This window comes from Oncorhynchus nerka, linkage group LG19 (assembly GCF_034236695.1).
Source record: "Oncorhynchus nerka isolate Pitt River linkage group LG19, Oner_Uvic_2.0, whole genome shotgun sequence".
NCBI lineage: Eukaryota > Metazoa > Chordata > Actinopteri > Salmoniformes > Salmonidae > Oncorhynchus > Oncorhynchus nerka.
Genome location: NC_088414.1, coordinates 6,719,706 through 6,743,742, shown reverse-complemented (window position 1 = coordinate 6,743,742; position 24,037 = coordinate 6,719,706). Strand labels below are relative to the sequence as shown.

At 42.4% G+C, this 24,037-nt stretch overlaps 1 protein-coding gene across 1 annotated transcript in view; it reads left to right on the top strand.

The window, feature by feature from the left end:
• cacna1bb (calcium channel, voltage-dependent, N type, alpha 1B subunit, b) overlaps nt 1-24,037 on the top strand; it is a 266,657-nt gene that overhangs the window by 135,079 nt on the left and 107,541 nt on the right. The window contains 7 exon segments of the mRNA XM_065004677.1: nt 13,363-13,478; nt 13,767-13,856; nt 15,418-15,507; nt 18,623-18,841; nt 19,084-19,196; nt 19,923-20,035; nt 20,862-20,993. Coding sequence (XP_064860749.1) covers nt 13,363-13,478; nt 13,767-13,856; nt 15,418-15,507; nt 18,623-18,841; nt 19,084-19,196; nt 19,923-20,035; nt 20,862-20,993 — 873 coding nt within the window.

Sequence of the window (24,037 nt, the reverse complement as noted above, 5' to 3'; positions counted from 1 at the left end):
CATCCTCAGACATGGACGGACGTCGAATACGGACTTGTATCACAGGTGACCTGGCTGGTTTCTGAGATACTGAATCCGGCATGCCTGGCACCCATGATGATACCACGCTCAAAGTCGCTTAGGTCACTTGTTTTGCCATTATAACATTAAATCGATCAGTAACTGAATGCTTTGATGCCTGTCTGCCTGCTTTATATAGCAAGTCATGGCCACGTGACTCACTGTCTGTAGGAGTGTTCCATTTTCGTGAATGGGGTAGTGTACCTAATAAACTGGCCAGTAAGTGTGTATGTATATATATATATATATTGTCACGGTGTGCGCTACTGGTGGAGAAGTCAGGTGCAGGAAAGCAGAGAGTTGTGAACAGGCGCACACTTTATTAAGGCAGAGGCTAATAAAACAGACAGACGCCACTGTGTCAAAACCTCCAGCCAAAGGTAAAAGTGCTATGCGCGAAACTGTCACAAAAATTGAGCAAATGTTTTACAATAAACATCCCTCGTGAAAAGCCACGGAATAATGGGGAAAAAACCCAGCCTGGCGCGTACACACGGACATGTAACAAAACAATTTCACACAAAGTCATGGAGGGGAACAGAGGAATACATGCAGTGTGATTAGGGAATGAAAACCAGGTGTGCAGGGAACAAGACAAAACAAATGGAACAATGGAAAAATGGAGCGGCGATGGCTAGAAAGCGTCGACTGCCGAACGCTGCCCGAACAAGGAGAGGAGCCGAGTTCGGCGGAAATTGTGACATATACATATAGCAATATACACAGTGCATTCGGAAGTATTCAGACCCTTTCCCTTTTTCCACGTTTTGTTACCTTACAGCCTTATTCTAAAATGGATTCCATTTAAAAAAAATCTATTTACACACAATACCCTGTAAGAACAACGCAAAAACATTATTTTTTTGTGCAAATTTATGAAAAAATATTAAACAATACCTTATTTACATAAGTATTCAGAACCTTTTGCTATGAGACTCGAAATTGAGCTAAGCTGTATTCTGTTTCCATTGATCATCCATGAGATGTTTCTACAACTTGATTGGAGTCCACCTATGGTAAATTAAATTGATTGGACATGATTTGGAAAGACACACACCTGTTTATATAAGGTCCCACAGTTGACAATGCATGTCAGACAAAAACCAAGCCATGAGTTCGAAGGAATTGTCAGGAGAGCTCCGAGACAGGATTGTGTCGAAGCACAGATCTGGGTGAGGGTACCAAAACATTTCTGAACCATTGAAGGTCCCCAAGAACACATTCTTAAATGGAACCCGATGGTCACTCTGACATAGCTCCAGAGTTCCTCTGTGGAGATGGGATAACCTTCAAGAAGGAGAACCATCTTTGCAGCACTCCACCAATCAGTCCTGGATATGGTAGAGTGGCCATATGGAAGCCACTCCTCAGTAAAATGCACATGACAGCCTGCTTTGAGTTTGCCAAATGGCACCTAAAGGACTCTCAGACCATGAGAATGAAACCAAGATTGAACTCTTTGGCCTGAATGCCAAACGTTCCGTCTGGAGGAAACCTGGCACCATCCCTCCGGTGAAGCATGGTGGTGGCAGCATCATGCTGTGGGGATGTTTGTCAGCAGCAGGGACTGGGAGACTAGTCAGGATCCAGGGAAAGATGAATGGAGCAAAGCACAGAGAGATCCTTGATCCTTGATGAAAACCTGCTCCAGAGCACTCAGGAGCTTAGATTGGGGCGAAGGTTCACCTCCCAACAGGACAACGACCCAAGCACACCCTAAGCACACAGCCAAGACAACACAGGAGTGGCTTCGGGACAAGTCTCTGAATGTCTGTGAGTGGCCCTTGAACCGGATCGAACATCTCTGGAGAGACGTGAAAATAGCTGTGCAGCAACGCTCCCCATCCAACCTGACAGAGGTTGAGACAGAAGTTTGTAGCGTCTTACCCAAGAAGACTCGAGGCTGTAATCGCTGCCAAATGTGCTTCAACAAAGTACTGAGTAAAGGGTCTGAATCCTTATGTAAATGTGATATGTTGGTTGTTGTTTTTTTAAATACATTATCAAACATTTCTAAAAACTTGTTTTTCTTTGTCATTATTTGTTATTGTGTGTAGATTGATGAGGGGGAAAAAACAATTTAATTCATTTTTGAATGAGGCTGAAACGTAACAAAATGTGGAAAAAGTCAAGGGGTCTGAATATTTCTGAATACGCTGTATATATATGTGTGTGTGTGTGTGTGTGTGTGTGTGTGTGTGTGTGTGTGTGTGTGTGTGTGTGTGTGTGTGTGTGTGTGTGTGTTTGCGTGTGCGTGTGTGTGTGTGTGTGTGTAATCCTGTGTCTCCAGTGGAATGGCTGAGCGGAGCCCACTCAGGCTGAAAGCCTGAAAGCCTGAGTGGGCGAGCTTCCCCTTAAAGAGATGTGAATTTACAGAGACAGCAAGCATTACCATAATGAAATGACCCGGTGCCTTCCGTTAGAATAGCTGTGTAAATATGGAGCGAGCTGAGGCTCCTCTTTATCTTAATGAAAAGCCTATTGGAATCCACTTCCATCCCCTCCCCAGTAACGCTAAGTCTGGGTCAACATTCACTCTCTTTTGTTGTCTCTTTCCCGCTCTCTCACTGTCTTCTGTCCTGTTTCTCTCTCTCCCTCTTTTAACGCTGGTGCATTATTCACACACACATACTAACGTTTTGTCTGAAACATACACACGCTCACAAACGCACGCAAACACACACCCACACAGACACACAATGTCTCCCACCAGCCCTCTGTTGAGAGCATCGTAGTGTTTCTGGTCAGGTGCTGTATTTATGTGTTCTGGGAAGCCTGAGCTCCTATTCAGTAAATGGCTAGTTCCCCCTCTCTCTCTCTCTCTCTCTCTCTCTCTCTCTCTGTGTGTGTGTGTGTGTGTGTGTGTGTGTGTGTGTGTGTGTGTGTGTGTGTGTGTGTGTGTGTGTGTGTGTGTGTGTGTGTGTGTGTGTGTGTGTGTGTGTGTGTGTGTGTGTGGACGTGTTTAACTATTCTTTTGGGAACCAGAAGAATAGTACAACATTTATTTTTGACCAACTGGGGACATTTTGTTAGTCCCCATAAGGTCAAATGCTATTTCTAGGGGGTTTAGGGTTAGAATTAGTGTTAGGGTTAGAATTACGTTAAGGGTTAGGGTTAGGAGCTAGGGTTAGTTTTAGGGTTAGGAGCTAGGGTTAGTTTTAGGGTTATGAGCTAGGGTTAGTTTTAGGGTTAGGAGCTAGGATTAGTTTTAGGGTTAGGAGCTAGGGTTAGTTTTAGGGTTAGGAGCTAGGGTTAGTTTTAGGGTTATGAGCTAGGGTTAGTTGTTTTTAAGTTTGACCCAATATGGCCTTATAAATCAGTATATACCAGTGTTTAAGCCTCCTCAAGGTCAATGACGACCAGCCAACAGCGCTGTAGAGATCACAATGATGTGTTAGACGTGTTAGGGTTAAGGTTAGGTTAAAAGTATGAGTTCGGGTTAGATTTAGGGTTAAGGGTTAGGCAAAATAAGATTTTGAAAGTGTCCCCACGCTAGCTGTAAACAGACTGTCTGTGTGTGTGTGACTCAGCACTTTAATGATATCTTTATCCCTCTCTCCTCTCATTTGCTTCTCCATCTCTTCTGTCCTTCGTGAACCCAATGACTCTGCCTCAGCCTCCCCCGCTCTGACATTCCCCAGCTTACCACAGTAGAATCTCAGCCATCACTCAAGTGGTTGAGCTAAGAGAGATATGGCATTGTGTAGACAGACAGTGGCACACTTGGGGAACATCATAATATGATACTGGTGATACCACATAATACCACATTTATTTTAAATTCTGCATACTGACAGGAAATGCATCTTAGCTGAAATGACAATGAAAATAACTCAAATAGAATTCTGTTGATAGATTAGTCATCCCTCTCCCACTCTTCTCTCTTTCCTCTTTTCACTCTTTTCCTCCCTCCCGTTCTTTATCTTTATCTTCCTTTGCCCCTCTCTCTCTCTGTCTCCCCTGAGTTTTAAAATGGTCTGTGTTTGCCTTTCATCCAAATGTCCCTGGATCTTCTCTTTGAGCTCAGTGGTCTGTCCAGCCCATTGTCTGACAGGGAAACACACTCTTTTACACACACCGGGACCGTCTCAACAGGATTCGAACAGCCAGTCAGAAGAAAAGGGAATAATTCCATGTATATTGTCATTAGTCTAAAGACAACTTGGTTCCTATGGGTAACTAGAACTTTATCCGGGCCTAAGGAATGAGTTGGTGTGTGCGTGGGTCCATGTGTGTGTGTGTGTGAGCACATTTAAATAGTTGTGTAACCCTTTTATCTGTGAGCTGACCTCATCCACACCCACGCTTTAACAGCGAGACACACGGCTGTGTCTTTCTCTTTGTCTGTTTCTCTGTGTGTTTGGCCCTTCAAAGAGTCCTTTCATAACCCCACTGCACGTGCTGCCCTGGTCTCCTCTACAGTGGGTGTGTGGGCTGTGAGGTGTGTGTGGTGGTCTGGTGAACTAAAGCCCTCTGAAGTGAAGGTCACTCCCAGAGAGGAGAGGAATCAAATCAAATCACATTTTATTTGTCATATGCTTTCTTAAACAACAGGTTTAGGCTAACAGTGAAATGCTTACTCACGGGCACATCCCACCAATGCAGAGAGAAAAATATATAAATAATGGAAAAATAATAACACAAGGAATAAATCCACAATGAGTGGATCCACAATCCACAATAACTTGGCTATATACACAGGATACCAGTACCGAGGCGATGTGTAGAGGTACGAGGTAATTTAGGTAGATACTTTTGTATAAAGGTGTATAAAATCGAGCACACCACCATGCAATCTCCATAGACAAACATTGGCAGTAGAAAGGCCTTACGGAAAGAGCTCAGTAACATTCAACGTGGCACCTTCATAGGATGCCACCTTTCCAACAAGTCAGTTTGTAAATCTTCTGCCCTGCTGCCTCAGTCATCTGTACGTACCGTTATTGTGAAGCGGAAATGTCTAGAAACAACAATGGCTCAGCCGTGAAGCACGTAAAGCCACAAGATCACTTAACGTGACCGTCTCAGTTTTAACACTGACCAAGTACCAAACTGCCTCTGGTAGCAACGTCAGCACAATCGGGAGCTTTATAAAATGGGTTTCCATGGCCGTGCAGCCGCACACAAGCCTAAGATCACCATGCACAAAGCAAAGCGTCGGCTGAGTGGTATTAAGCTCTCAGCCATTGGACTCTGGAGCAGGGGAAACGTGTTCTCTGGAGTGATGACTCACGTTTCTCCATCTGGCAGTCCGACGGACAAATCTGGGTTTGGCAGATGCCAGCAGAATGCTGCCTGCCCGAATGCATATTGCCAACTGTAAAGTTTGGTGAAGGAATGGCTTTGGAATGTGTTTGTGTTTTTGTGTTTCACAGACAGTTTTCCCGCCGAAACTCTAACACGATCAAAAGTGGATACTGGAACAATATTTCTAACATAACAATGTGGGGAATGGTCATTTGGAAGCTATAGAAAACTAATGTCACACAGTGGGAAGAAAAAGTTTGTGAACCCTTTGGAAATACTTGGATTTCAGCATAAATCGGTCATAACATTTGAACTGATCTTCATCTAGGTCACAACAATAGACACACAAAGTTCACTTAAATAACACATAAACAATTATACGTTTTCATGTCTTTATTGAACACACCGTGTAAACATTCACAGTGCAGGGTGGGAGAACTATTTGAACCCTTGTATTTAATAACTGGTTGACCCTCTTTTGGCAGCAATAACTTCAACCAAACATGTTCTGTAGTTGCTGATCAGACCTGCACAACGGTCAGGAGGAATTTTGGACCATTCCTCTTTACCAAACTGTTTAAGTTCAGCAATATTCTTGGGATGTCTGGTGTGAACTGCTCTCTTGAGGTCATGCCACTGCATCTCATTCGGGTTGAGGTCAGGACTCTGACTGGGCCTCTCCAGTATTTTCTTCTTTTGAAGCCATTCTGTTGTTGATTTGTTTTGGGTCGTTGTCTTCTTGCATCACCCAACTTCTGTTGAGCTTCAATTAGCGGACATTCTCCTGCAAAATGTTTTGATAAACTTGGGAATTCCTTTTTTCGTCGATGATAGCAAGCTGTCCATGCCCTGAGGCAGCAAAGCAGCCCCAAAACCATGATGCTCACTCCACCATACTTTACAGTTGGGATGAGGTTTTGATATTGGTGTGCTGTGCCTTTTTTTGTCCACACATAGTGTTGTGTGTTCCTTCCAAACAACTCAACTGTAGTTTCATCTCTTCACAGAATATTTTGCCAGTAGCACTGTGGAACATCCAGGTGCACTTTTGCAAACTTCAGCAATGTTTTTTTTTTACATTAGTGGCTTCTTCCGTGGTGTCCTCCCATGAACACCATTCTATTTGAGTGTTTTACGTGTCGTAGACTCGTCAACAGAGATGTTAGCACCTTCCAGATATTTCTGTAAGTCTTTAGCTGACACTCTAGGATTCTTCTTAACCTCGTTGAGCCTCCTGCACTGTGCTCTTGTAGTCATCTTTGCAGGACGGCCACTCCTAGGGAGAGTAGTAACAGTGTTGAACTTCCTCCATTTATAGACAATTTGTCTTACCGTGGACTGATGAACATCAAAGCTTTTAGAGATATTTTTGTAACCGTTTCCAGCTTTGTTGTGTCTTTACAATCATTAAATTGAAGACTTATAGTTTTTATCAAAGATTCTCTGTAATTATTATTACGCGATCAACTGATTAATCATGTAACAGTAATTAACTAGGAAGTCGGGGCACCAAGGAAAATATTCAGATTACAAAGTTATAATTTCCTAAAATAACTTTTCATATATTTTACCTGATCAATTAGTCTTCGAATTAATGAATTATTTACTTTACCTCACGTTAGTCTCATTCCAAACGTCGTAAATTGTTGGTTATCTGCACAAACCCAATCTTCAATATGAGTCATACATACATCAATTGTCTTAAATCATTTATTTATTACTAACTAAGTAATTCACAGAAATGCATAAACAAACAGTAAATATGGTTACAAGAAATGATAGGAGAATGTGCCCTAGTGGGCTAAACCGGCATGGCGGCTTGTTAGACAAAAGGGGAAGTGGGGGTCGATTAAGAAGTCACTACAAAGTGATAATTATAACAATTGAAATGCTAATCCTTTGCACATGAACTCATTCGGAAACAATTGCAATCAATATATATATATATACGCTCAGTGTGTCGTCTTGATCGCTGGTGAAAAGTTTGTTTCTGATGGAGAGTTTCGTCCTCTCTCTCTCTCTCTCTCTTTCTCTCTCTCTGTCTCTCTCTCTCTCTCTCTCTCTCTCTCTCTTGCTCTCTCTCTGTCTCTCTCTCTCTCTCTCTGTCTCTCTCTCTCTCTCTCTCTCTCTGTCTCTCTCTCTCTCTCTTTCTCTCTCTCTGTCGCTCTCTCTCTCTCTCTCTCTCTCTCTCTTGCTCTCTCTCTCTCTCTGTCTCTCTCTCTGTCTCTCTCTCTCTCTCTCTCTGTCTCTCTCTCTCTCTTGCTCTCTCTCTCTCTCTCTCTCTCTCTCTCTTTCTTGGTTAGAGAGGATAGTTCAGAGTGACATTCATTCATTTGTTATAGAATGGATGTTTATCGGTGGTTGTCGTTCTTCGCGTTCAATGATACCGAATTCCTAGCTGCAGACTAGTAATTAATAGACATGTTCTTATTCTGTCGGTATCGATTGTCTAAGAGTTTAACCACGTGGTATGGTTAAAATATTCAGCAATGGTCTGCAACCTTCGTCCTCTCCTAATGGAGAAAAACATGGTCTGGTGATAATTTCTCAAAGTTGGGTTTTATTCGGAATTGCAGAAAAGGGGCTGTCCAAGGATGCCTGACCCTAACTGGTCTCAGGGGCGGTCCTCTGATTTATTTCAAATCAAAAGGGAATTGTATTTTCCTTCATTAAACAGTCCACAACCATATTACACAATTATACAAACAGTATCATACTCACTCATTCATCTTATACAACAATTAGATGTAAACCTCATATCTGAGGCTATTATATAAACAGCGTTATGGTAATGTGGCCACACCGTCTCCCATGAGCTTTCCCAAGTTGTGACAAACGGACCCGTTTGTAGCTGGATTCTTCACTGATCTTTTATACCTTCTCCGGAACATGAAATTTGTTCGTACCTCAAGTTCTGTGAGGTGGAAGAAATTCCTTTGTTCTCTATGAAAATTTACTCTCTCTATACTGTGTGTCCATGAGGAGCAAATTTGATGACCAATTAATGAAGAAATCCAGGTAATTCCAAAGGGTTCACATTTTCTCACCACTATATTGGTTTTAATTTTGTTATGTCATAAAAAAATGGTATGGACGAAATACTGTAACTTGGAAAGTATATCCCCTTTATCTGTTAAGTTTCCATCCAATCCGTTGTGCATATAAAACACAATGAAAGTATTTTTGTTAAGATATGAATGTGATTTTAGGAGGAATTAGAGGATCTATCTGTTCATTATAAGTAGCCACTCCCTGAATGAGGTCAGAGAGCGTGTCAGACGGACGGAACAATCCCCTTTTGACGAGATAAAAAGCATTGCCAATGCAATTAACATTAGACCAGGAAACACGAGGCGGTAGATACATGTTTGAAATGGTTGTAACTTTGAACCTCAACACTAGGTGAATAAATAAACTCACCTTATTTTAGACCAGAGAGACGGCGAGCTGCAGCTCATGTCCATCGTGGTCCGAATCCTGAATACCAACACAAAGAGGAAGAGGCGACAAACTCCCCTCTCAGACAATCACTGGTACAGCTGATTAGCTGTCCTGAGTAAAATGTCTCGCTCTTCAAACCATGCTGCTACCCAAATCACAAGCCAGCCATTGGCCCGGCTGGCTAGCTTATCTTCAAATAAGCAGCTTTTGGAGTAAATGGATCAGAGTGAACTCTGTAGTTCTGTTCAGGACTACACAACGATCAAAGGCACCCACACTTAAATAGATTCATGATTTCTTATTCATAACAGGCGTGGTTCTGGTGCAAACTATATGATTCATGTGAGAATAGTTCTGAAATGTATCAACGATAAAAAAAAATCTCTCTCCCTCTCCATGTCGTGGTGTTGAAAGCCACCATATTGTAAAATTCTGCTTGGGACCTTTGTCTCATGTATTAAGTGTGTATGTTATCCTGTTGTTATTTAGTTAATACTTCTTCAGGATGGGTGGATCCCCTGTGGAACGGTTGAGCTAATGTAGGCTAATGCGATTAGCATGAGGTTGTAAGTAACAAGAACATTTCCCAGGACATAGACATATCTGATATTGGCACAAAGCTTCAATTCTTGTTAATCTAACTGCACTGTCCAATTAACAGTCGCTATTACAGTGAAAGAATACCATGCTATTGTTTGAGGAGAGTGCACAGTTTTGAACATGAAAAGTTATTAATAAACAAATTAGGTACATTTGGGCAGTCTTGATACAACATTTTGAACAGAAATACAATGGTTCACTGGATCAGACTAAAACTTTGCACATACACTACTGCCTTCGAGTGGCCAATATCTAAATTGCACCTGGGATGGAGTAATACATTATGGCCTTACTCTTGCATTTCAAAGATGATGGTACAAAAAAAATACAAAAAAGGTTTTTGTCTTTGTGTTATCTTTTACCAAATCTAATGTGTTATATTCCCCTCCATTCCTTTCACATTTCCACAAACTTCAAAGTGTTTCCTTTCAAATGCTACCAAGAAAATGCATATCCTTGCTTCGGGGCTTGAGATACAGGCAGTTAGATTTAGGTATGTCATTTTAGGCAAAAATTGAAAAAACAGGGCCAATCCTTAAGAGGTTCAACAACTTACTCCGTGGAGCCCCAAATCCTACTGAGTTAATTGTTACATGATTCATTTAATCTGGTAATAATTAAACGTAGTGAATTAAATAAATTACAGTCATGAGATTAATAAAAGTAAAGTCCCGACACAAACGTGTTTTATTTTTTGCTTTCTTGAGTAAGGCAGCTCCGAAATGCAGGTATTTCAGTCTAGCTCAGTGCTTTCTGTAGTGGTGGGGCAGCCAGCGGAAAGTACGGAGCGTAGGGGTTGGTAAAGTCCCCAAATACGCCGTGATTGAGTAATGCACTCTAGTTGCACCGTGATAGGCTCAGTGTTCTGTCACTAGTGGGGACAGTCCCCATCCAAGAAGGCTCAAGGCCATTGGCCACAGATAAAATTAAGTCAAATGGGAAATCTGACTTCAGTGAGTTCAAGACAACTGGGAACTCTGAGAAAAACAAGCTCTGATTGGGAATATACATTTTGAACATTCAACTCGGAATTGCAAGTCGGGAACTCGGGCCTCTTTCTAGAGCGCCGACCTGAAGATCACTGACGTCATCATGATTCAACTTGTTTTTTTTTCTCCAAAATTCAGAAAGCACCATAAATCCAGAGAATGTCAGACTTTGATGACAAAATTTGCCCACCCAAGGACCGCCGCACCACCTTCCTGTTCAAGTGAGCACAGCCCAACAAGGTGTCCAAAAATGTATTGTATGATGCTGCATAAATGATGTAATTTGCCAGGGAGATATGTATACTGTAGCTAAGAAAGCAATACTAGGTGTATGTTGTGTAGTAAGCTGTTAGTAGCCCATGTGCCTTACCCAAATAATTTGGTCCCTTTTCTCCCTCTTAATTTAGTCTACTGTTCTGACTCGGTGGTGCACATGTAGCCAATAGCCTGTTTTAGAGAAATGTAACCATCAAATATTGTAAGAGCTCTATTTATAACCCCCTCTATTTATCTATAGTTCTGACTTGGTGTACAAGCAGAATACTGTTTCTGAATTCTGTCGCTGTACATTACAAGTGATGAACAAATAGTTATATTGACTACGTCCGTCCTAGCTCGCTCATTAATGTCTTAATCTAAATTACGGATGACCTCTTATCCACTCGTTGTCTCCTTATGCCTTATGCCTTTGTACATCTCAATTGTCAGTAGGAACCAGATTTGTTTAAGCAAGTCAGCCATATCAGCAATGTTTTTTTTGGCAGTAAATGAGGCTAAATGAACTGTTTCGCTGCCAGACAAGGCTCTGCTGATAGCCAGGTGTAACAGTGGTAAGGTGTTGAGACTGGTGTTGGGGCTATGCTGTTGGGACAGCTTTATGTACACCCTAACAGTTTGTGGGCATCGTTTGTAAATCGCCACTGCGTTCAGCTGTTGTGGTAGAGCATGTAAATCATGTAAATCAACTACATTATTCTGGATATAATGATTACGTAGCCTAGTGGGCTTATTCACAGTATTATCTGGTAATGAAATAACATGACAAATACATTTTGTTTTCCATGTTACACTGACAAAAGAAAAGTACAAGGGGTAGTGGAATAGGCCTCCCGTGAAAATTTGACATTTGCTGCTTGAAAAATCCTTGTGATTTTTGTAGCGAATTTACAAGTTACTCTGCTCCCCTATACGTATCTGTGATTTCATTTTTGATCCGTTTTTGTGAGTGATGTGTTTCCTGCCCCTTCAATCGAAGGTTGTTGATTGTGCTACTCGGTTGTGGTAAAAACCACATGCGGATATTACGCGGGACCACAATGTCCTGTTTTACACGCTTTGTACAAAATAATAATATGCAGTACGACAGGGTATTTCTTAATCTAGCTCTTTATTAGCTATACGTGCCATGTTCACGTGCCTTATACCATGATCAACTGACCATGACCTCACTACCTGGATGGTCTTAACCAATCATCGTATTTCTTAATCTAGCTCTTTATTAGCTATATGTGCCATGTTCACGTGCCTTATACCATGATCAACTGACCATGACCTCACTACCTGGAATGTCCCAACTTTTCTGTTGCCAAGAGAGAGTTTGGGAGAAAGGCTGCCCTGAGAGTTCTGCTTTACATACAGACATAATTTAAACGGTTTTAGAAACTTTAGAGTGTTTTCTATTCAATAATTATTATTATATGCATATATTAGCAATTTTGGACACAAAAAAAATCTGTTTACTATGGGCACGCACTTCCTCCAAAGGGGCAGTATTCAGCCCTATCTCCAAGAGGACCAATCATCGCGCAGTATGATACGGTGGGAAAAAATGCATCCAATTACAATCCAGTATGTTTGCTCTTATGAATATTACAGACAACAGCTAGTGTTAGGTTAAACTTGGCTTTCCATACAAATCCTTCCATTAAAAAAGGAACCTGGTTTTTGGTCACTTTCACATGATAAAAACAGTGATGGTGAAATCCACTATTCATGGATTTATTATGTGTGCCTCCGTTGGCCACATTGGCTACAGAAAGATTGCCATGCCTGCATCCAAAGTCCACATTATTCTCACATATTTTAGAACGTAATAATAATTTGATTATCAATGCATTGTCAAGGTCTATAACATGAATTATTCTTAAAGTGGTAAAGGCCTACTTTTTCTTTTACATTTTTTTTCATGCTTTTTGTGGGGATGGAGGGGTTCTATATTAGGCCTTATGTACAATTATATCAATTATACAATTGTATAACATGAGGTCCCTGAAAATTACAAACAAGTCTGTATGAGCTCCACTTAAAAGGTGTATAGTCCTAGGGCTATGGTATTGTATAGGTGGAGTTATGGGTCAATTTGACTTGCCAATGTCTGTATGAGCTCCACTTAAAAGGTGTATAGTCCTAGGGCTATGGTATTGTATAGGTGGAGTTATGGGTCAATTTGACTTGCCAATATCTGTATGAACTCCACTTAAAAGGTGTATAGTCCTAGGGCTATGGTATTGTATAGGTGGAGTTATGGGTCAATTTGACTTGCCAATATCTGTATGAACTCCACTTAAAAGGTGTATAGTCCTAGGGCTATGGTATTGTATAGGTGGAGTTATGGGTCAATTTTGCGTATATTCACTGGTATTATTCCTCTAAGTACACATGTGGAAATGTTGATCCCAATGTCACACATTGGCCCCATTGTTTATAGAATGACCAGGCGGTCGGATGCCAAGCAGTTTCCATACCAAGCTGTGATACAGCCAGTCAAGATGCTCTAAATGGTGCAGCTGTAGAACTATTAGAGGATCTGATGGCCCATGACAAATCTTTTTCAGCCTCCTGAGGGGGAAGAGGCATTGTTGTGCCTTCTTCACGACACCGAGGAACTCGAAGCTCGCGGCCTGCTCGTCTACAGGCCCGTCGATGTGGATGGAGTGGAACACAGAAATGAACCAGTGTATTAACATGTCAGTTTAAAGGGTGTGTGTCTGTGTGTGTGCTTCTGTGCGTGCGTGCGTGTTCACAGGGAGTTTGCCAAAGAGAGAGAGCGTGTGGAGAAGAGGCAGGACTTTCTGAAGCTGAGGAGACAGCAGCAGATAGAGAGAGAGCTGACGGGGTACCTGGAGTGGATATGCAAGGCAGGTCAGGCTCACCTCCACTTCTTTGAAGGAACACAATATGTTGATTTAGTCTTACCTGACACTTGGTTATCATTTGGGGGGGGGGGGTGGAACTCAGTATTAGGAAGGTGTTCATAATGTTTGATTTACTCAGTTTATGTTGTTAGGATGGTGACAGGTATTCACAGGTATGTACAGTTGGTGTGTGTATGTGTGTGTGTGTGTGTGTGTGTGTGTGTGTGTGTGTGTGTGTGTGTGTGTGTGTGTGTGTGTGTGTGTGTGTGTATAACCCTGTCCTCTCCTGTTCCAGAGGAGGTGCTGCTGGCGGAGGAGGATGAGAACGCGGAGGAGAAGTCCCCTCTGGACGGTGCGTGGTACAAGAGGAAACAGAACCTCCCAGGTGAAAAGAGGGCTGGAGGGCTAAACTGTGGCCTGCTTTACCATGGTACCCTACTGGGCTACCATGGTACCTTATGGTAAAAAAGGCACAATCAGGTATGATTCACAATTTCCATGAACTTGCCTCGCCCTCCATTTTCAGATCCTGACGATTTTGCACCATGTCTTTCTGTGGTGTATAAATCGCTCAATTCGATTTATGCCATATTCAGGGTTCCATGAATGTGGTCTGGTTCTCTTTCACCTGGGTTATAGGGTTTGATACACTGTTACAATGTGATATCAGTGAGTGATTACTAAGGTCCAGGAAGACTGCTGTATTGAGGTGTCTCATTCTGGTGTCTGCTGTCCCTTCACTAAATCTTGTTTGTCAGTCTTTTCTCTCTCTATTTGGTCTTTCTCTCTCTCTCTCTCTCTCTCTCTCTCTCTGTCTGTCTGTCTGTCTCTCTCTCTCTCTCTCTCTCTCTCTCTCTCTCTCTCTCTCACTATTCTCTTCCACTCCCCTTTTTCCTCTTCTGTGTCATGGGCGGTTCTCTCCTTGTTCTCTCTCTATTTCCCTTCTCTCTCTCTCTCTCTTTTCTTATTCTTTCCTCTTCTCTCCGACATGGGCGTTGTCTCTGCTCCAGCTGGAGTGCAGTCATGTCCCTGCTGTCGCTCCACCCAGCCCCCTATAGCCTTATGTTGTGATAGGCCCATAATCTCATCCAATTAGGTCTGGTGTGGGAGCCAGGGTTAATTAGGGGGATTTAGAGGGATGTCTTGATTGGATTAGGGTTGTACAATACACGTGCGCACACACACACACACAATCATGCATGTACACAGACACACGCACACTCACTTCTCAGGTTAGATGACAATACCACTTGTCTAAATGACAGTACCTGCCTTCCTTCATTTAATACATTAGTTACATGCTGGGGATGAAAATGATTGAGCTCACTGCCAGAGAAATGCCCCTCAATGTGTTGTTAGAGCTAAAAATTATGTTGAAGGGCAGGTGAGGGCATTGGCCAGAATGCCAAACATTTCTGACAGAGCCAGTATAAAGGGATGGAGAGAAATGGTGGATTTATAGGAGAAGATACAAATGTTGAAGCATGCTCAATCTGCCCATCGTTTCTACTTAACACAATATCAGTTCTCCCTGTTTCACAATTGACTCATAACTCTCCAGTTTGTTGAGCTACTGCTTAAGAAGATAAGCAGAGCTGATTTGGCCTCAGAGCAGAGCATTGAGGAAGACCTCTACATTCTAAAAGGGCTGCAAGTCTCAGAAAAGCCCCGTCTTTTGTGACATTGAAGGTCACGTGATGATCACATTCATGAGCGGACGTTTTTCATTCCAAGGCTGCATGAATTGAAGCGGAAGGCAGAATCAGAGAATGAAAAATGTGATTGATGCCCACTATTCATAGCATCCAAACTAGCCCACACAGGGGGGCTGTGTGTGTTTGTGCATGCATACGTGTTTGTGCGTGTGTTTGCGTGCCTGCATGTATTTGTGTATGTGTGTGTACATATCCTTACTCCTGCCTCTATGCTGTGCTGTGTGTGTGCAGTGTTGAAGCGAGGCAAGGTCAAGAAGAGTAAGAATGAGCTGATCGGTGCTGAGGAGGGAGACGATCACTTCACTGACATGTCCTCTGTTGGTAAGACTCAACTGTCCTGTACTCTTATCTGACTGACCAGACTCAACTGTCCTGTACTCTTATCTGACTGACCAGACTCAACTGTCCTGTACTCTTATCTGACTGACCAGACTCAACTGTCCTGTACTCTTATCTGACTGACCAGACTCAACTGTCCTGTACTCTTATCTGACTGACCAGACTCAACTGTCCTGTACTCTTATCTGACTGACCAGACTCAACTGTCCTGTACTCTTATCTGACTGACCAGACTCAACTGTCTGACTGACCCAGGGTTGCCATGTCTGCGGTTTTCTTGCCAAATTGGGCTACTTTGAAATCCGATGTCGCGGGTGAAAATCTATTGGTCGCGGGTTGCGGGTGTATGGGCTACTTCTAAATTGTACCGCGACCGCCATGCCATTTCTCTTAAAAAATATATGTATATATTTCACTGGGACCAGCTGCTGCTGATTATCAGGCAGTGAGCAGGCTGTTACTGAGTGAGTGAGTGAGTGTGTGTGTGTGTGTGTGTGTGTGTGTGTGTGTGTGTGTGTGTGTGTGTATGTGTGTGTGTATGTGTGTGTGTGTGTGTGTGTGTGTGTGTGTGTGTGTGTGTGTGTGTGTGTGTGTGTGTGTGTGTGTGTGTGTGTGTGTGTGTGTGTGTGTGTGTGTTGAGAGCACTGGTTGAGAGTCACGGAGAAAAAGTAGCATGAGCACAGGTCATGACACCTTTACCAGTTGTACTGTATGTAGGCTATTTAGATTGTTCTTATGGAGACACCTATTCCCAACCATTTTTCCTTCAAATATATTAACATGGCCTCCCGGGTGGCGCAGTGGTCTAGGACACTGCATCGCAGCGCTAGCTGTGCCACCAGAGACTCTGGGTTCGCGCTCAGGCTCTGTCGCAGCCGGCCACGACCGGGAGGTCCGTGGGGCGCTGCACATTTGGCCCAGCGTCGTCTGGGTTAGGGAGGGTTTGGCCGGTAGGGATATCCTTGTCTCATCGCGCACCAGCGACTCCTGTGGCGGGCTGGGCGCAGTGCGCGCTAACCAAGGTCGCCAGGTGCACGGTGTTTCCTCCGACACATTGGTGCAGCTGGCTTCCGGGTTGGATGCGCGCTGTGTTAAGAAGCAGTGCGGCTTGGTTGGGTTGTGTATCGGAGGACGCATGACTTTCAACCTTCGTCTCTCCCGAGCCCGTACGGGAGTTGTAGCGATGAGACAAGATAGTAACTACCAGCAATTGGATACCATGAAAAAGGGGGTAATTTTTAGTTCATTTAAAAAAATATATATATATATATTAACACGCTAGAACTGATATAATGATGACAAGCACTGGAAAACAACCAGTGCAACCTAGCTCAGCATAGTTATGCACATGCTCAAAAGGGAATGCTGATTGGTTGAAAGCCATGGGATATCAGACCGTGTAACACGGGTATGACCAGAAAAATGATTTTACTGTTCTATTTATGTTGGTAACCAGTTTATAATAGCAGTAAGGCACCTCTGGAGTTTGTGGTATATGGCCAATATAACATGGATAAGGGCTGTGTCCAAAGAACAGCCCTCAGTCGTGATATATTGGCTATGTACCACACCTTGGGTGTTATTGCTTAATCATAGCAGTCGAAACCAGTGAAATCGACATCCATTGATGGGAAATGATCTGGCGGGTTTAATAAGGGCAAATTCTCTTTTCTCTTGTGACATATTCTGAAGCTCACAATAATTATTTTTTTGATGGAAAACCTCATTTTGCTTCTTAGCCTACATCGTTACGAATCACACCGATAATCCTTCTTAATTCGCTTGATAACATTATAGAAAAAGGGTTTATTGGATAAAAGTTGCTGCCTTGTGGCTGGGTTTTGATAGGTCATTGGGCTAGAAATGTTTGCTTGACCTGGCATCCCTGGACTGACCCCAACCTCCACCTTTGACCTTATCTGACTGAGCCAACCTCCCAGTTTTTGTTGGGAAGGCTGACCCTTGACCTTTTACGTAATAACTTATTGAGCTTGTCCTTACAGCTTGCACCATATCTAGGCTGTTGGTAATATGTCTCATTTTCACCCTCTGCTGACCTTTGGCCTATTCAGATGTTTTCCTCATGCATTGTTATTATGCCTCAATGTATTTTACCGTTTTCTCTGGAACGTAACACAAACTAACAACACCTGTTATACAAGGGAACTGTTTTTTTTTTGGAGATTTTGCTTGTTTTACTGATTCTTTGTAGCATGTCACCTTGAGGGAAAATAGGTGTAATTAACTTTTCTTATTATACTGTAAAATTCCTCCAGCATATTGGAATTAGAGTTCAATTCATTTCATTATTTAAATTCAGACCGCGGCACAGAAGAAAATATGTAATTGCTTGGCTTTGGGGGAAATGCTCCTAAGCATGATAACTGAACCCATTTGAGTGCATTCATATTAACGGAACCAGCTGGATTCCTCTCCTGACAACCTCCTGTGGCTGTTCTCCATCTAAATGACTGTCATGGGGATACATGCATTATTACGCAGTCAAATCGAACATTTCACTTGTTCTTATTCTCGTCTCAAGATCTGATTTCACTCCCATTGAGGCAGATTACAACCTTGAAATGCAAAACATATATCTTTTCAGAGTGGAAAGTTCCAGTTATTTTATGACTTCTTCTTCCTTCTGATTCTTTAGATACTTTCTCCTTAGTCTCAGACATTTTTAGTGTTAGACTTTTTTAGTCTTAGCCGTGAAGTTCTTTAATCAGCAAAGAAGCTGGGATTTATTCAGGTGGAATGTAGAGGAGGCGGAGTCTAAGTGTGGAGCTTCTGGGTTTGATGACAGCCTGAATATTCTTGTACGGTTCCGCCTCAGATACAGAGATACAAACTTAATGCTGAATGCGAATATATATTTTTTTGTTGTAAACTATTTCAAAATATATTGTAATATAATCTTCAAATCACCCTAGACTTGCCGATGATGGCGAGGATGAGGGTGACGATGATGATAATTATGATGATGATGATGATGATCATGCCGATGAACTTGAAATCCCTTTTGTAAAAGGGACGTGATGGATGGCGTTGTACACCTTTCTGTGATGACTTCACTCTTTTACCTACTTCCCCTTAGTTCCCCCGGGCTCACCGTTTGGCCGGGCCAGCGTGAAGAGCATGAAGCTGGACAGCTCATCCTACTTCCGCCGCAAGGAGAGGAGGATGCGTTTCTTCATCCGTCGCATGGTCAAAGCCCAGAGCTTCTACTGGACAGTCCTTTGCCTGGTGGGGCTCAACACACTGTGTGTGGCCATCGTCCACTATGACCAACCCGAGTGGCTCACCACCGCCCTGTGTAAGTCACACACATGTGTATGTGCATGTAGTCATTAGGCACACACACACACACACACACACACACACACACACACACACACACACACACACACACACACACACACACACACACACACACACACAGAAGCATATACACACACGCTCACACTTACATTCACTATCGAATGGATGATTATCGGTAGGTGCCAAATTAAATCAATAATGGCCTTGCATGTGTTCTCCATCCCCCTGGAACCCCAGACCTGGCAGAGTTTGTGTTCCTGGGTCTGTTTCTGTCTGAGATGAGCCTGAAGATGTACGGCCTGGGAGCCAGGAACTACTTCCATTCCTCTTTCAACTGCTTCGACTTTGGTGTAAGTCACCATAAATGCCTTTGGAATACCTTGAAGAGCTAATTATTCTCTATTTCAGATGCTAACTTAACCTGACTCACATGGCCACTGGATCAATTTTTTTTTAAATACGAGAATTAAATGTTGAATTGATTCATTGACAGTGACAGTGATTTGCTGTCCGAGTAGCAAGTAGTAGCTACTTTGTTACAGTAGTTCTTTCCCCTTTTCTCCACTCCTCCTCTTTTCCCCTCTCCTCTTTTCTCCTCTCCTCTTCTCTCCTCTCCTCTTTTCTCCTCTCCTCTTTTCTCCACTTCTCCCCTTTTCTCCTCTCCTCTTTTCTCCACTCCTCCCCTTTTCTCCTCTCCTCTTTCCCCTCTCCTCTTTTCCCCTCTCCTCTTTTCCCCTCCCTCCTCCTCTTTTTTCCCACTCCTCCTCTTTTCTCCTCTCCTCTTTTCTCCTCTCCTCTTTTCTCCTCTCCTCTTTTCTCCACTCCTCCTCTTTTCTCCTCTCCTCTTTTCTCCTCTCCTCTTTTATCCACTCCTCCTCTTTGCTCCTCTCTTTCTCCTCTCCTCTTTTCTCCACTCCTCCTCTTTTCTCCTCTCCTCTTTTCTCCTCTCGTCTTTTCTCCACTCCTCCTCTTTTCTCCTCTCCTCTTTTCTCCTCTCCTCTTTTCTCCACTCCTCCTCTTTTCTCCACTCCTCCTCTTTTCTCCTCTCCTCTTTTCTCCTCTCCTCGTCTCCACAGGTGATAATAGGGAGTATACTTGAGGTGGTGTGGTCGATGATCAAACCAGGGGCATCCTATGGCATTAGTGTACTGAGGGCTCTTCGTCTGCTCAGGTTGTTCAAGTTTACCAAGTGAGTGAACACACAGTCCACACATAGGCCGACACACGCTTGCACTCACTTTGTGGACACTCATACAGGATATCAAAATGCGTTCAGAATCCTCAATAAGCATATATTGTCCCACTCTGTCAGTGTATAATCCTATTCAACTTTTCCTTTAGTGGGCTAAATCAGGGTCACACAGTGTTTCTTGGTAAGAAACACAGTCTTAAACAAATCTACTTTGAAACAAAAGTATACACCTCACACAAAAAAACAGAAGACTCCTGTACCATGTCAGATATAGAGTTGAAAGGTATTCAATTTAGAGTTTGAATCCCAATATTACACTTTATATTCATCACAGAAGACTAACAAAAAAAATGACAAAAAAGTGTATTAATGATGAAATTATGAAAACTATTAGTAACATTCCACCCATGAGGACACTAGGTTATTTGACTGTCGGAAAAAGCTACAGTTAGGTAGCAGTCATTCACTAGATTAGTAATCCTGTGATTCACAACAATATAGGACATTTTTCTCCCTGTCCATTCAATATCGCCCTCTCTCTCTTTCTCTCTCTATCTCTTTCTCTCTCTCTCTCTCTTTCTCTCTCTATCTCTCTGTCTCTTTCTCTCTCTCTCTCTTTCTCTCTCTATCTCTGTCTCTTTCTCTCTCTCTCTTTCTCTCTGTCTCTTTCTCTCTCTCTCTCTGTCTCTTTCTCTCTCTCTCTCTTTCTCTCTCTATCTCTCTGTCTCTTTCTCTCTCTTTCTATTCCTCTCTCTTTCTATTCCTCTCTCTTTCTATCTCTCTTCTTTCTCTTCTTCCTTTCTCTTCCCTCTGTTTTCCCCAGGTACTGGAACTCCCTGAGGAACCTGGTTGTGTCTCTGCTCAACTCCATGAAGTCCATTATCAGCTTGCTCTTTCTCCTCTTCCTCTTCATTGTGGTCTTTGCTCTGCTGGGCATGCAACTTTTTGGAGGACAGTGAGTATTCCCTCCACACTCCTCCATGGAACCTGACCCTTGGCCCCTGACTTTTCACCCCTGACTCCTCTCTGGTCCTGTTTCCTAATCTCCCTCCACAACTCACACACACACACACACACACACACACACACACACACACACACACACACACACACACACACACACACACACGTTGTAGCATGTAAGAGGTAAGAGCACTGAAGGGAAACTCCAGTGTCATATCCTCACTTATCTCCCAGAGTGACAGCAGTGACGGATGCTGCGTTCCCATTGGGTTGCTTGGAGGGATAAAGAGAGAGTGTTGCCATGGTGCCATGATCAATTTCAACTGGGCAGTTCCGTCATAATGGCCACTACAGTCTGGGCTGATGGATTTGTGTGAAAACGCTCCATGACGTGCACATGGTGCTCAGCGGTTGGACCTCGTGTATCATGTGATATGAGTCTCAATGCATTTTTTCTTTTCCTATCCACCTGTGTCCCAACTCAGTGTAAAACCGCATGGTAGACAGAGACAAGGCATAAATAGTCTTCGATGTATGGTTGTGACCATGGTGATTCCACTATTGTTTGTTTAAAATATATCAAAAGTAGAGAACTTGTAAAGACATGAATAAGGGCTCCTTATTTAAAAGCTGACCCTGCTCAGTCCTGACTCATTTAGGATTTTAGACAAATTTGACGTAGTTGACCAAATCTTAGGAATCACCGATTTGAGAATATTCTTTAACCCTTTGACGCGTACGATCACATATTTGGGATCATTGTTGAGTGGTCCCTGCCACGTATCATCGCAAATATGTGATTGGAACAGCAGCAACAGAACGTGTGATGAAACAAATGTGTCTAAACAGCAGTGTTGTCTGAAAAGCAGCAACACAATGTTTTGTACTGATGGGAAATACGGGTCTTCACAACTTTATTCCTCAAGTTCACCTGTTATTATAAAAGATGAATGCGAACTTCATCATTCAATCATCACACGGAACACATCTACTGCCAAACTCGTTCCATAAACCAGTCTAAATAACAGGTTGTGCTGACTAAACTCATCCATAAACCAGTCTAAACAACAGGTTGTGCTGACTAAACTCATCCATAAACCAGTCTAAATAACAGGTTGTGCTGACTAAACTCTTCCATAAACCAGTCTAAATAACAGGTTGTGCTGACTAAACTCATCCATAAACCAGTCTAAACAACAGGTTGTGCTGACTAAACTCATCCATAAACCAGTCTAAACAACAGGTTGTGCTGACTAAACTCGTTCCATAAACCAGTCTAAATAACAGGTTGTGCTGACTAAACTCATCCATAAACCAGTCTAAATAACAGGTTGTGCTGACTAAACTCTTCCATAAACCAGGTTGTGCTGACTAAACTCAATAAACCAGGTTGTGCTGACTAAACTCATCCATAAACCAGTCTAAATAACAGGTTGTGCTGACTAAACTCGTTCCATAAACCAGTCTAAATAACAGGTTGTGCTGACTAAACTCATCCATAAACCAGTCTAAATAACAGGTTGTGCTGAATAAACTCATCCATAAACCAGTCTAAATAACAGGTTGTGCTGACTAAACTCATCCATAAACCAGTCTAAATAACAGGTTGTGCTGACTAAACTCATCCATAAACCAGTCTAAATAACAGGTTGTGCTGACTAAACTCATCCATAAACCAGTCTAAACAACAGGTTGTGCTGACTAAACTCATCCATAAACCAGTCTAAATAACAGGTTGTGCTGACTAAACTCATCCATAAACCAGTCTAAATAACAGGTTGTGCTGACTAAACTCATCCATAAACCAGTCTAAATAACAGGTTGTGCTGACTAAACTCGTTCCATAAACCAGTCTAAATAACAGGTTGTGCTGAATAAACTCATCCATAAACCAGTCTAAATAACAGGTTGTGCTGACTAAACTCATCCATAAACCAGTCTAAATAACAGGTTGTGCTGACTAAACTCATCCATAAACCAGTCTAAATAACAGGTTGTGCTGACTAAACTCATCCATAAACCAGTCTAAATAACAGGTTGTGCTGACTAAACTCATCCATAAACCAGTCTAAATAACAGGTTGTGCTGACTAAACTCATCCATAAACCAGTCTAAATAACAGGTTGTGCTGACTAAACTCATCCATAAACCAGTCTAAATAACAGGTTGTGCTGACTAAACTCGTCCATAAACCAGTCTAAATAACAGGTTGTGCTGACTAAACTCATCCATAAACCAGTCTAAATAACAGGTTGTGCTGACTAAACTCATCCATAAACCAGTCTAAATAACAGGTTGTGCTGACTAAACTCATCCATAAACCAGTCTAAACAACAGGTTGTGCTGACTAAACTCATCCATAAACCAGTCTAAATAACAGGTTGTGCTGACTAAACTCCTCCATAAACCAGTCTAAACAACAGGTTGTGCTGACTAAACTCACTCTTTGACTAAACTCATCCATAAACCAGTTCCATAAACCAGTCTAAATAACAGGTTGTGCTGACTAAACTCATCCATAAACCAGTCTAAATAACAGGTTGTGCTGAATAAACTCATCCATAAACCAGTCTAAATAACAGGTTGTGCTGACTAAACTCATCCATAAACCAGTCTAAATAACAGGTTGTGCTGACTAAACTCATCCATAAACCAGTCTAAATAACAGGTTGTGCTGACTAAACTCATCCATAAACCAGTCTAAATAACAGGTTGTGCTGACTAAACTCATCCATAAACCAGTCTAAACAACAGGTTGTGCTGACTAAACTCATCCATAAACCAGTCTAAATAACAGGTTGTGCTGACTAAACTCGTTCCATAAACCAGTCTAAATAACAGGTTGTGCTGACTAAACTCATCCATAAACCAGTCTAAATAACAGGTTGTGCTGACTAAACTCATCCATAAACCAGTCTAAATAACAGGTTGTGCTGACTAAACTCATCCATAAACCAGTCTAAATAACAGGTTGTGCTGACTAAACTCATCCATAAACCAGTCTAAACAACAGGTTGTGCTGACTAAACTCATCCA